Source organism: Protopterus annectens, chromosome 11.part0, assembly GCF_019279795.1.
Source record: "Protopterus annectens isolate FY-2018-M chromosome 11.part0, PAN1.0, whole genome shotgun sequence".
NCBI lineage: Eukaryota > Metazoa > Chordata > Ceratodontiformes > Protopteridae > Protopterus > Protopterus annectens.
Window position 1 is genome coordinate 570,647,222 of NC_056745.1, and position 13,756 is coordinate 570,660,977.

General features: G+C 38.4%; 1 protein-coding gene across 1 annotated transcript in view; it reads left to right on the top strand.

Annotated features, from left to right (window-relative positions):
- The window catches only part of OTOGL (otogelin like), a 3,472,886-nt gene that overhangs the window by 3,443,362 nt on the left and 15,768 nt on the right, over positions 1-13,756 (top strand). Inside the window, exon 57 of the mRNA XM_044088067.1 lies at positions 8,410-8,489. Coding sequence (XP_043944002.1) covers positions 8,410-8,489 — 80 coding nt within the window. The remainder of the gene's footprint in view (positions 1-8,409; positions 8,490-13,756) is intronic.

The following is a 13,756-nucleotide window of genomic DNA, read 5'->3' on the forward strand; positions in this document are numbered from 1 at the left end:
ACCTTGGTCACATGTTGGTTCAAGGCCAGATTACTGTCTGCATAATGTTTCCAGATCCCTAAGGACCAGGTTAACTCTTAGGGTGTCTTATTAGTGGAGTAATTAGCAAAGGTAACGCATTTCTTGGCATTGAGTTTTAATCTGTGGCTTTGGCACTAGTCATTTGTCTGTGTTAGAACTATCTGTATATTTCTGTCATGCAGGGAATCTATGCTCTCAATTTGCAGTCATCTGTGAACTTGGTCAGCCAAACACCCTTGAGATTAGATTTTACCTTCAAGAAGTAGATGCCAAATAGGAATGGTCCCAGCACGTAGCCCTGAGGTACTCTGTTGGTAACCTGTCTCTTAGTGGAGGTGATCTCACCAGTCCTGACTTCCTCAGTCCTGTCTCTGAACCAGCTGATAATCCAGGGGGTTATATAGGGGTTTATGCTCAGTTCAGTGAATTTGTCAACTATACCCAAGTGGGAAATTGTATCAAATTCCTTAGCCAGGTCCAGCTAGGTCGTATGTACTATTTTCCTCTCACTCATTGCCTTCCAAAGAAATCCACCGGGTTCAGTGGTCATGAACTTCCCTTTATAAAGCCAGATTGGGTTGGGTCTAGTGTCTGAGGATTGGCTATGTCTTTGTTAATCATTTCTATGATAATTTGTTCCAGGGCTTTGCATAAAAGACTAGTTAGACTAATGAGTCTGTTGTTTCCCAGGTCAGTTGATGGTCTACTCTTGTAAAGTGGAACAACCATTGCAGTCCTCCATACTCATGGTACAAAGCCTATTTTGAGGCTGTAGTTGAAAAGTGACTGAAGTGGTCCTGATAGGTCATGCTTCAAGCTTTTTAGGAATCATCCAGGAATGTTGGCATTTCCAATTGAGGCTCTGTTTTGGGCTTATTGTGTGCTGCCTTTGAGGTTACCAAAGTAGCTGTAGAAGGCCTTCTGGTTGCCTTTAGCCTGTGGGGCTATCTTGATCTTGTAATTGGCTGTGTTGGACTTAATTAGTCCTCTTAGTTTAATTGGAGAGCGCTTAACATATGGGGAGCTGATCTTCCTGTTTTTAGCCATGATGTGCAGTTTGTTTTGAGAGTTTGTTTTGGGCTTACTTCCAGAATGGTTATACAGGATATATGTGAACAATTCTGCATAGGTTGCTGTAAACTTGAGGTTAGAAGGGGCAATGAATGGGGAAAAAGGGGTGTGGATGGATGGGTGGATTTCTTAACAGAATGTAGTTTGTTTTGGAATACTTTTTAACTGTTACAGGATTTGCTGGGATTACCAAGTTGATTTTTATTTTGAAGGAGACAACTTTGAGGTTCAACCTCACAAGTGAAGATGTCACATTGGGGAGTATGCAGCACTCTCCTGTATTGGTGAGTACAGTATGTTTGAAGCTCTGGTGGTTGTGCACATTATCTGGTCAAGAATATTTGTGTTAAAAAAGTCCAGGAATTATTGCACCTACCAGTTTGAGGTAGTGTATGTTTCCCAGTCTATAGAGGAATGGTTTAAGTCTCCATTGATTGGGGTTTTGTTTTTATCATGAGTGTCTCCAGGAAGGCTAGGTAGAGGAGTAGCTAGGCTATTTGCAGCCCAGGGTGAGTTAATCATTTAACTGTCATGTGATATATAACCAAACACAACACAGCTTTAGCAATTTAAAGAAACCACACATATATTAAAAATAAAGCATAATTCTGCACAATCATATCTCTTTACAGACACAGCCCAAATGCCAACAGCAGCATAACAAATTATACTATTAATAGCTTGGTAAATATGAACTGCAACACAGAAAAAGATAGACTTAATGTGTCTGTGGCACAGAGAGAAAAATCATAACCCAAGGGAGAAGCAGTAAAAATAGACATACTATATATATAATGTATACTACACAAAAAAGTTTGTGTAAATTGAGACACCATTTATATATCAAGTTTACAACATTGTGATGTCTCCTTGTAACTTAACATTTTATTAGTCATTGCCAGTTCAGCGAACACTGCATCATCTATACAGCAATATGTTTGGTTCACTGTCTACTAACAGCATGCCCCAGTGGCATTACAAAATACTAGACATTTACACAGTGTGTGTTTACTGTTTAGCATCAGTGGTGTGCTCTACTATAGCAATAACCCACGCCTGGGTGTGGGTAATGCTGGATTTACCCATGGTTGGTGTGGTTTGGTCACGAGGGCAAAGCCCGAGTGGCCAAACAAAGCCAACCGTGGGTAAATCCAGCATTACCCACACCCAGAAGTGGTTATTGTTATTATAATGACATTATTTAAGAAAAAATAATTACTTTTCTTAAATAATGGCATTGTATAATGCCTCCTTGCTGCCCTTCCACAGCTGTCTGGTATTCTGCGGCAGTTCTGATGTACTGCACATTGCGTATGACTACGCAGTACATCAGAGCTGTGGGCAAAAGAAACGGAGAAAGCAAGATCTCCGTTGCTTTTTACAAACTGTTTTGCTATGTTAAATGGGTTTAACATAGCGAGACAGCTTTAAAATAAGCAACAGAGATTCTCCGTTGCTTTTTTTAAAGTTGTCTCGCTATGTTAAACCCATGTAACATAGTGAGACAGTTTTGAAAAAAGCAACGGAGAAAGCAAGATCTCCGTTGCTTTTTACAAACAGTTTCAAAAATTATTGGGAAGAAAACTAAGAAAAACTAAGAAAAAAATAGTCCCTTGGATTAAATTGTTTCTGACATTATGAGTCATACTAGGATTAAGTCATATGCACAAGGTACAAGGTTTGATTCTTACCTTTGGGTTAGGAAATTTGTCTAGGCTTAAAATGGCCAACAAGGATAAATGGCCTAGTACTTACCTATGAACTTACACACACACACACACACACACACACACACACACACACACACACACACACACACACATAACATCCATTTGTTACTACACCAAACAAACCATGATGCGTATATATCCAGTTCTCTTGCTAGTTATCAATAAAGGAAGTGTCTGAGCTAAAATTAGCTTAATTATAACACACATTTTATGAAAGTCCAGTAATAATCCTAAATATCACCTTAACTATTTGTATACATTATGGCATTATTCTATCTGAGGGCATGACTCTGCTTAAGACTAGTTTCATACCAACCTCAGACACTTATTCTGAGAGCTCCACCTTGTCTCTCATCATATGGTCCAAGGCTGAGTGTCTCAAGTCATTTACTCCTACATGACCATGCCATATGTGTATCTTCAGTGAAGCTACTCTAGTGACATGATGAATCCGAGTGAGAGGCTGGCCTACAAAATTAGTAAATACTTGCACTTGTCACTTAAATTCATATAACGGAAGAAAAAAATAGTTGTTAGTAAGCATGAATGTTATACTGCCTCAGGGTGCCTAGTGCTGGTAAGCTGGCTATAGATGGTGCTGGACACTATGACCTCATGGCTCCTTATATCTGTCACGTATAGAATTCACTGATGAAGTTAATTGTAGAGAAGGATGTTTCTGCTAATTTGGAGTGCAGATAAGATTTGTGAGTGAAGTAATACAAGGTAACAGAAATAAAGTGGAAGAAGTCTAATAGGGCTTATTCACAATTGAAGGTTTTCACAAAAAGCAATAGTGAGTCAACATTGTGGTACAGTTTGCACAATAGCTGGTACACTAGTGGTGAGATTAGATTTGCAGGCCATCTCAAATGATACAACTAGTGAATTACAGTTTAAAGTCTGGCTCAGCTTTCACAATAAGAGTGTTACAATATGGCAGGCAGTAGCAGCAGTAGTGTGTAAATGCAGCTAAACTGTAAACAACAGCAAAAACTGGTACAGTTCTGTATGATGGCCTATCAGTCTGGTTTGTTGCTCCAACATCAGAGGGTTATAATCACAGAGAGTCAACAGTAGCCAATGACAAATACAGTAAACAGTTGTAAGCACAGTGAATCAACATTGGTATGCAAACACAGTTAAATATTAGCAGTAGCACAATTTATGAATACAATGTGATGGCTATCAATAAGGTGGAGTTGTAACAAAGCAAATGGTAATACAGTTACAGCAACTTATAAATAGTTTACGTAACAACTTTGCAGTTTGGTTCAGATGCCAAAGCAGCAGAGATTTCAGTTACAGTGAATCCGCAGCAGAGTATGACAGGTACAAAGGCAGTGAAAAAGGGCAGAGAACTTTCAGTTCATCAGTAACACAGAATGGCAAAAGCAAATGCAGTGAAATCAGTAGACTATCAAGGTACAATTTCAAGGAAGGTCGTAGTGCAAAAAATAAAAAACAAACACACAAAGTGCAGTACTTAAACATTAGTTCTAGCCCAGCCAATTAGAGAAAACCCCAGAAACTAATCACTTTTCAGTAATAGGATCTGGTTTGAGGCTAAACCCAAGTGGGTATTCCCTCATGTTCATCTAGGTATAGCCCAGGCAAGTTGAAAATCGTCTGCAAACATACTGAGCTTAAACAAACTACAGCACACAGGCCAATAAAAATGTACTGCTGTCATCACCAACAGCAAATTTCAACCAGTCTAATACTAATAGCCCATTCTGTGACCAGGAGGTTACTTGCTAAACCAGTCCAGATTGCTTGCTAAACCATTTCACGAAATTATTCATCAACAAATACAATCATATATCTATATATATCTATATATCTATATCTATATCTATCTATCTGTATATATATATATATATATATATATATATATATATATATATATATATGTGTGTGTGTGTGTGTGTGTGTGTGTGTGTGTATTTATTTGTTTGTATAAGAGTTTTCATTAAGGGATTAAAGGCCATTCTTTTTTACTTTCTGTGATATTCACTGAATAATCATTTCTGTTTCTTATGTGATTGGATCATGTCTTAATTGCAGCATTTCTCCAAATTGCTTTGGGCAGTCATGGTTGCTCAAGAAAGTTAGAAATTTGACTACTATTGAACCAGGTAGTACACTTGGTGAACTGGTCCAAGCCAGCTGTGCAGTCTGTATACAAAGGAAGGTTCAACAACCTGGAAATCTATCTATTGTCTCTTTCTGAAATTTAATTTTACAAATTTTCATACTTTAGGGTAATACTTCACTTGCATACAGTCATTGTTGCAATTCCTATCCCTTCCTTCATAGGATTCATTGTGCACTGCATTAAAAGAAGGGCACTGATAAACCTTGGTACAATTCTACCAACACTAGTAGTCCATTACAATAGTGTCTGAAAAGTCAGTCTCTACCACTTGATAACTGAACTCCATTATTCTAGTCAGTCTTTCTGGTTATAATCAATATTCATTTTCTGTCATGTTCTTGCGCTGCCCTTCAAGATTATTATTTAACTGATTTATATTCCATTGTAATGTTGCCTACAGCTGTCTGTATCATTTAAAAAAAAAACAAACAGGACAGAAATTATATTGCACAGGAACATGTGCATTTAATTGAACGTTTTGATACATATCCAATAACTATTTCATATCACAAGCCAATACTAAGACAAAAATACAGGGTAATGAAGTAAAAAATAAGATACTGGCACTTCACCACCTATCGGCTAAAATTAGAGGAATTTAAGGAATGTATAGTGGAAATTATTCATGAGTTTTTAGGAAATTTCTGTAGAAGCTATAGCTAGAGAGTGGGATAAAATGAATGTATAGTTTAAAAATAGGGTAGAAATAAATGAAAATTAGATATGATTAAGAAGTAATGAGAATTGTTTGGAGAGATTGACAAAGGTTAAAGTACTGCAGAATAGGGGAAATCTCATCAAGCAAGAAGAGGTACAACTGCAGAGTGCAAAAAAGATAATAAGGGACTCCCTGGATAATATGCTTAGAAAGACTGCTGTTAAGCAACTGTTTTTTTGACAATAACTCTAGGGCAGAAAAACACACAGAAAAAAGGAAATGACTCAGGCAACAGAAAGTAGAAAAGGTTATTTCCAAGCTTAGGGAGCCTATAACAGGAGAAGTTAACATATAACAAGGAAAATAACCGGAGATCCTGTAGAGGTATTAGAAATATTTTGGAAATGTTATGAAAATCTGCATAAAGCAGAGAAATATGGAAATCAAGAAGAAGCCCAAATGGAAATATTTATGGAAGAATTAAATATTCCAAGGTTAGAGATAGAGGAGGCTCCGTTATCAACATCATAGCAGGAGATAGATAAAAATGGTGATGTATAACCAATCTACAGGAGAGTCTCCAGGAATCGATGGTATTCCGTGGATATTTGGAAGGTAGGAGGGAAGAAAGTAATAAAGATCTGGAAGGTTTTGCTTAACAGTTTTTTAAAAGAAGGAGAAGCACAAACATCCTGGAAGAAATCTGTGGCGGCTGTAATACCTAAAGGTGGTGAAGACCCATCAGATCCAGCTTCATATAGGCTCATTTCAATTCTTAACCATGATTATAAAGTGTTTATGTCTATAATGACTAAAAGAATGGTAAATGTGTTGCAAAACTGATAAATATGGATCACTGTGGTTTTGTGGAGGTGAGGCAAATATTTGACAATATTAATAAAATGGTGATGCAGTGGGTTGCATAATATAAGAAAATACCACTATTTTTGGTGGATGTTGATGTAGAGAAATCATTTGACAGTATTAGCTGGGATTTTATGAGTAGGACAATGGAAGCATTTGCATTCCCTGCCACAATAATAAGGTTAATTAGGAGGATATATGAGGGATTGGAAATGAAAATTAAAGTGTGTGTGTGTGTGTGTGTGTGTGTGTGTGTGTGTGTGTGTGTGTGTGTGTGTGTGTGTGTGTGTGTGTGTGTGTGTGTGTGTGTGTGTGTGTGTGTGTGTGTGTGTCTGGTGGGGGGTCCTTTCTGATAAGTTCTGTCTGAATAAAGGAAATAGGCAAGGGTGTCCTCTTTCCCCTATGTTATTATGTTATATTTAGAACCATTGGCCAAGTAAATAAGAGACTCAGAAATTCAAGTGTATAACTGGTATGGTAATTGAGAAAAGTTGTCATTATTTGTAGATGACATTATTTTGTAACTGACAAAACCAGCAAAAAAACATTTCAGTGTTGTGGAACATTCTGAGACAGTTTCAGGTTATTTCAGAATATAAAATTAATGAAGATAAAACAAAGGTGATGGTTATAAACTGTGTACTCACACATAAACTGGTTCAACAATACCCATATTTATGGGGACACGATAAAATGATATAATTAGGAGTATGGGTTAAAAAGCAGTCTGTTATGGCAGCTAAGGATATGTGAGAAGAGACAAAACAAAAGATAATACAAAAATTGTGGAACTTGAAGCTCTTGTTTATGAATATGGATAGCAAGATATAAATAGTGACAATGTTTTTAGTCCCTTTAGTTTTATACACCAGTCAGGCATATTTTTATCAACCAGAGGAGAAGTTGTAGATAGCAGTTAATAAAGAGTTGAAGGATTTTATCTGGGAGGGGAAGACAGCAAGGGTCAAGTAGAATAAGTTGATCCTTCCAATTGAACAATGTGGATTAGGACTAACTGATCTGAATAGGTATTTTGAGCTACACAGTTAAGGCTCCTATAAAGAGAACAAACAGAAAACTATTAATTCAAAGTGGAAAGGGATGATGATAAAACAGGGGGAAGCTCAAGGAATGAAGGCAGAGTTGAATTTTGGATGCAGATCCTTAAGGAGAATAACAATAGCCATACAGAATATTATATTTGTAAAGTAGCAGAAAGTAGAAAGAGGACATTTGACTTTATTGAGCTGGGATACAAGATCTGAATTGTCTAGTAAGGCCTTGTTTAGTTCAATTCTGGTGGCTGCCAAAAAGCAACTACTAGAAAATAGAATTCAAAGTCTAAACCACCCATATCTGAAGTAGGGAATATAATAACAGAGATAAAAGAACTGAAAGTAGGATTTTTAGAAAAGGGTAGGCACAAGTTACATAGGAAAAAATGGGAATTATGGGAACAATACATGCATAATATTGTTTTGTAGGAGGAATAAGGTTTACGTGAAGGCAGGCATTGACTGAGCTATGTATGGATTGACAATGACTGTACAGAAGATTATATTTGATGTATTATAATGTCTGTAACTGAGACTATGTCAATAGGGTTTCTTTTCATTTATATAAATGTATGATTGCCTGTGTCATGTGATAATTCAATAAAGATGATTAAAAAAAAAAACTTGAGACAAAGCCTGTTTTACTGTGTCTTTAAGCACTGAACTGTAAAGTTATCAGTTATGAAAACAATGCTTCATAAACAGTGAATATGTCAAAACATTGGTGCTTCTGATAATGAGCTTGCAAAGAAATCACAAAGTGAAACATGCAATTATAATACAAAATTTATACATATTTAAAAATAAGTAATGCATTCAAAATGTAACCATGACTTTTGTGTATTTTACCAGGTAGTGGATTTGGAAGGCTTTGCCAAAAAGTGACTGTAAGATTAATCATAAGGAGAAATGACTGCAAAAGTCTAAGTCAGGTAACTATTTTTGTTTATATTCTGTTCATGTTCTGTTTACATGGATGTCAAATTAAAACTAAGTAGCATGATTTATATGCTTTGGAGTGCAAGTATTCTTTTTTTTAATTTATTTATTTTTTTATCATTGGTACTAATTCTAGTTTCATTATCAGCTAACCTTCCTTGCCATGCCTTGTGGAATTCTATTCTGGGAACTTGACTTGTCCTTTTTGTAACTGGTCTGACTTTTCTTCTGGAAAACTTTGCTTTCCACACTTCATGTTTTTCTATAGGTTTAATTTCTGGTATGGTTTTCAGAAATGTGAATGACTTTTTAGCTAATCAGAACATTTATTTTTTTAGTAACACATAAATGGCAAAAGACAATGCAACAAGTTTTAAAAGTATTTCTCTCTCGAGTTAGAAGGTTTTCCTTCCTGATTTCCACACTGTGCTCCTCTATTAGTCTTTCACTTCCTTAATGACTGTTTCTTTTGTCTCCAAGCCCAAAATTCAATGAAAAACATTATTCTCTTGCACAGTTACCCTCTTAGAAAAGCAGTGTGTCATTTCCCTCAAGTCTTACTGTCTCTTTTGCCTGTTAAAATCCACACTGTCCTTTGGCCATCCTCATCTCTGTTCCTCTCCTTGTGTGTTACACTTCATATATCTCCTGATTTTGCATCAAGTGCCTTCCTTTATACAATATTGATTGAGTATCCCTAGACCAATAGGCGTATGGCATTATTTTATTAAAATCCTGTGTTCAGGAATGTCTGAATAACTGGTATTTGGATATACACCATAAAATAGCACACTGGCAAACTGTGCTCCAGAGTTCATAAGCTTTTGCTTCTCACACAGTTCAGATCTCTGACCTTTCTGTCAATCTGTCAATTGTAAAATCTTGCATTCACCAAGTATATAATCAGCCCCTTTGAGACCATTACATTACTAGCTAATGCCTGCTTGAGCACTGCCTGTATTGTCTCAGGAAATAGGGTAATGCTGACAGCTGCCCCAAGGCCTAGAGATTGCTCTCAGCTGCTTGGATCTGAACGTAAGAAAATTTATTAGCCCACTATGAGAAAGTGGTATCAGTCAGGAGATTTTCTTGCAGAAATTTGTTGAAAGATCATCCTTGTAGACTCAGGCATAAGTCAGTGTTTCTTAAAATAGCAAGCATTCAAAGACCCAGTAGACTCCTGAACTTACTGGAGGTACATATGCTGTCCAACTAGCGCCTCCCCCTTGCTGGTTGAGAGCTTACACTTGAGTAGCAGAGGCTCAAGCCCCAAGGATCTTATATCAGGAAATTACATCAGATATCACCCTTTGCAGCATATCCTGTGGTTCTCACACAGTGCATTCTTTAAATGCTTAGCTGGTGTCCATAGGTGATCAGCCTTATCCCCTCCACACACGGGTCCTTTGAGTCATCTAGTCATGAGTCATATTACACTTTTTAGAGGATTGTGAGGACCTGCACTTTTTCTGAGTGGTTACATGCTCTGTGCAGAGGATATTTAGGGGCAGACACTTGTTTTCTGAGTGTCTCACAGACCCACATAAGCCTGCAGACTCCACTGAGAGGGTGCCCTTCTCTTTTTCTCATTCCAACTTTTGCCTTACAGATCCTGTATATCATGCAAATATTTTACACCTACTGTGAGCTTGAGTTATAGGTAGGAAAGTGCATCATCTGGGATATCTGCTTGAGCTCTGTGCTTGGCCAAGTGCATGCCTCTTCCAGTCTTGTGGTGTTTTCTTTTAGCATAAATTCCAGCATCAGTTCTAGATTTATAGATTCCTTGACATCTAGTGCTTATTCGTGCCATGCTGACCTTACACTTCATGTCTTGTTAGGATTTTGATCATCTTGCGGCCAGCGTCTCTGACAGAATTTAGCTCCTGATTGATTCATTCAACTAAAATTTACTCACAAGATTTTTCACAGAAAGGCTAACTAAAATGATGGGGTCTCTCCTTTTGTGATACTATTATGTTTATGAGAAACAGCTCAGACTGATACTTGCATGCTGAGCCTTGGGACACCATAGGTCAAGAAGAGAAAGATGATGTGTCTAGTCTGCCCTTCTATTTCCTCTCTGTATCATTCCTCTTTTGGTAATGCCTTCATGCTCATGAGAAGCATCTCAGACTGATGTTTGACCCCTATACTTTCCCTCAAGACAGCCTGATGAAGTTTCTGGGGACAAAGTTTGAGGAACCTAGTGTCATTCTACCCTTAGAGCCAAATATCAGGGAAGCCATTAACGCAGCCTGGGGACACAGTGACTGCTCCTGTTTGGCCAGAAAAAAAGTTTGGTTAACTTTATAAGTCATTTCCTGAGAGGTAAAAACCATTCATTAAGCATCCCAGTGCTCAGTCCTATATGATCTGAAGTTCATAGATCTGGGCAAATGTAGCAAGACAGTTTACTCAAGTGCTATACTTGAGAATAAAGCCCTTAGCTTTTCATGTGTCTTGCCCAATTTCCAGGCTCTTCTAATGAGGAACAGACTGAATTATCTTTATAATCTCCCTCTATCTGTGTTCAAGCTGGATTTTAGGAGAACCCATGTAAGCCTCAACTGTAGTACACCATGTGCTCTGCTGACATTTTACTGTGCTAATGTTTTAGCTACATCTTTTGGCTCTTGTTTGTTCCTGCAGAGGATGGTATAACTGAGACTGTCATACTTCAGCGAGGATCTCTAGTACAATATTTTGGCTGGGTTTTTGGAGGAAGCAATGGCTAGCCAGTCTGGTAAAGATCTTGTCAGTGAGGAGGATCCAGACACATACCTTTTTTAGAGCCTTTATGATTATCCTCTCCAGTCCCTTCCAGTTTTTTTGGTAGACCTGGCCACCATCAAAAGAAGAAGAAGCATCCTTGGCTTCCATGGGAGCTCTTGAAATGTCATTCAGTCTTGCCCTGTCCACTGCCAGCGAAGTTGCTAAGGATGATGACTCCCCCCCCCCATTGTCTCAAGCTAACTACTTAGATGGTTATGATGTTGTCCATATAGTGATTCACAAAAATTGTCACAGTTTATTGAGACATGACAAATTACTAGTGAGTTCTTGACATGGACATCTTCAGCCACATTTAGGGTTTCAGTGCTGGGTCAGTTTATTTCACTGAAGCTCTTTGGACAGCCCATGAATGTACTTCTGAAACTGGCCACAGAAACTGATCTAGTCCTGTAAGAGGGAATGGGGCTTTTACTCCCATTTCTTCCTAATCCTGGGTGAAATAGACAATTTTTCACTGTGTAGGGGATCACGATATTGTTCCAATAGGGTTCCTAAACAGAGTCATTCAACATGATGGATACCAGTGAACATATAGGAATTTGGGTCCACATAGGAGACTTCTCTGATTCACTCTGTATGGGCATCTCTTTTATTATAAGATAATGTAATTTGAACTTTTATAAGTTCTTTTTGTGGCGACCAGAGCCTTGAAGTAGTAGGCTATTCTGGAGTTCCCTCATCCATGCACTTTATTTCCACTTGTCATGTTCATGGACTTCCTAGTGGTTTCCCTCTGTTGGGTGTTTCCATGGATGGCCAGAAATTGGTGGAAGTCCCTTCTGACCTCTGCTTAGTTGAGATCCTTTACTGGGATGGAATTTAATTACTCTTTAATGTCAAGTTATTCCTACCATTGAAAATGGCTCTGGGATTTTTGGTGCTAGCTTTATCGGTGAAGAGACAGTACAGAGCGCAGGCTCACATTCTGCTGCATGGTCAGGTCTTAATGGTAGATGTAATTTCTTATCATGGAATTAATCAGTCAGGACATGGTGAACTACCAAACAGTGAATCTGTCTCAATCTGGATTGATTGATGGCAAGTCATACTTATTCATCCTAGTGAATTTTTTGAAAAGGTCACCAAAGCAAGGGATGAAGGCAAAATGGTACACACCACATACCACATCCTGGCCAAAGCTTTTGACAAAATTCACCACTCAAGCACAGTAGAAAAGCTAAAGAAACTGGGAATAAACCCCTATGTCACCTGATGGATTACCAACTGGCTCACAGGTAGGGTGCAGATAATTAAAACAGAAGAAGTTACCTTCACAAAGAGATCAGTCATGAGTGGAGTCCCACAGGGTTCTGTACTGGGACCTGTCTTGTTTGGTGTCTACTTTTCTAAAGTAAAAGCCAATGCAAAAGGGCTCTGTCTGACCAAGTTTGCAGATGACTTTAAGCTAGGAGCAGTCATTGAATCCCCAAATGACTTAGGCATCCTGCAGGAAGGCTTGTCCCAAATAAATAACTGGTGTCAAAATCATGATCTAAAACTTAATGCCAAAAAATGCATTATTGGTTCATAGGTTCATAGGTTGGTACTAGGCTATTGGCCCTAGGGCCTATACAAGCCTAGCCATAACAATTGCCTGGATATTTCTTCCCACGATATTTACTTCCCTGGACCCCTGTCTAGCAGGGCAACTGACATGATCCCCGGGGTGAATTTCCTATCTCCCATCCGATCATCAAGGTTCCTTTTGAAGAGAGCCAAGGAGGCACTTTGCTTGACATGTATGGGCAGTCTATTCCAGAGTATGGGGAGTCTCTGGGTCAGGAACCTACCCCTCCAGCATGTTTTGTTCATTGTGATGACAAGGTTTAGATCCCTGGAGCGTGTGGCTCTGAGGGATTGGGATTTCTTTAAGTGGAGCATGTCCAACAGCTCAGGGTTTGACATGGCCTTGTATGTTAAGCAGAGGTTGCCTCTGAGTAGACGATATGCCTCAGAGTATAGCTGGAGTTTTTTTAGATGGTCAGCATAGGGCATCTGCTTTAGGCCTGTGATTCCTTTAGTGAGGTATTTCTGCGGCCTTTCCAGCTGTTGCAGATGTCTTATGAGGTACATACCAAACGGGGCATTGTACTCTATAATTGGTCTAATGAGGGATGAGTACAGTGGAACAATGACCTCCATTTTTCTGGATGAAAAGCCCTTAGTGATGAGGTTTGCCACATAAAAGGATTTCCTGACTGTTGTGGCGATATGGTTATTGAAGGTGAGACCACTTCAGTGTTTAGTGCACTGCCACCTATCTGGTAATTCATGGGTACATGTTTTTTCCCAAAGGGGATAACTATACATTTCTTGGCATTAAACTTGAGCCCATGGCTCTGGCACCAAGCATCTGTTTCTGTAAGGTCCTATTGTAGAATATCCACATCATTTGGGGATTAAATAATGGCTCCCAGTTTGCAGTCATCTGTGAACTTTGTTAGCCAGAGTCCCTTAGTGTTGG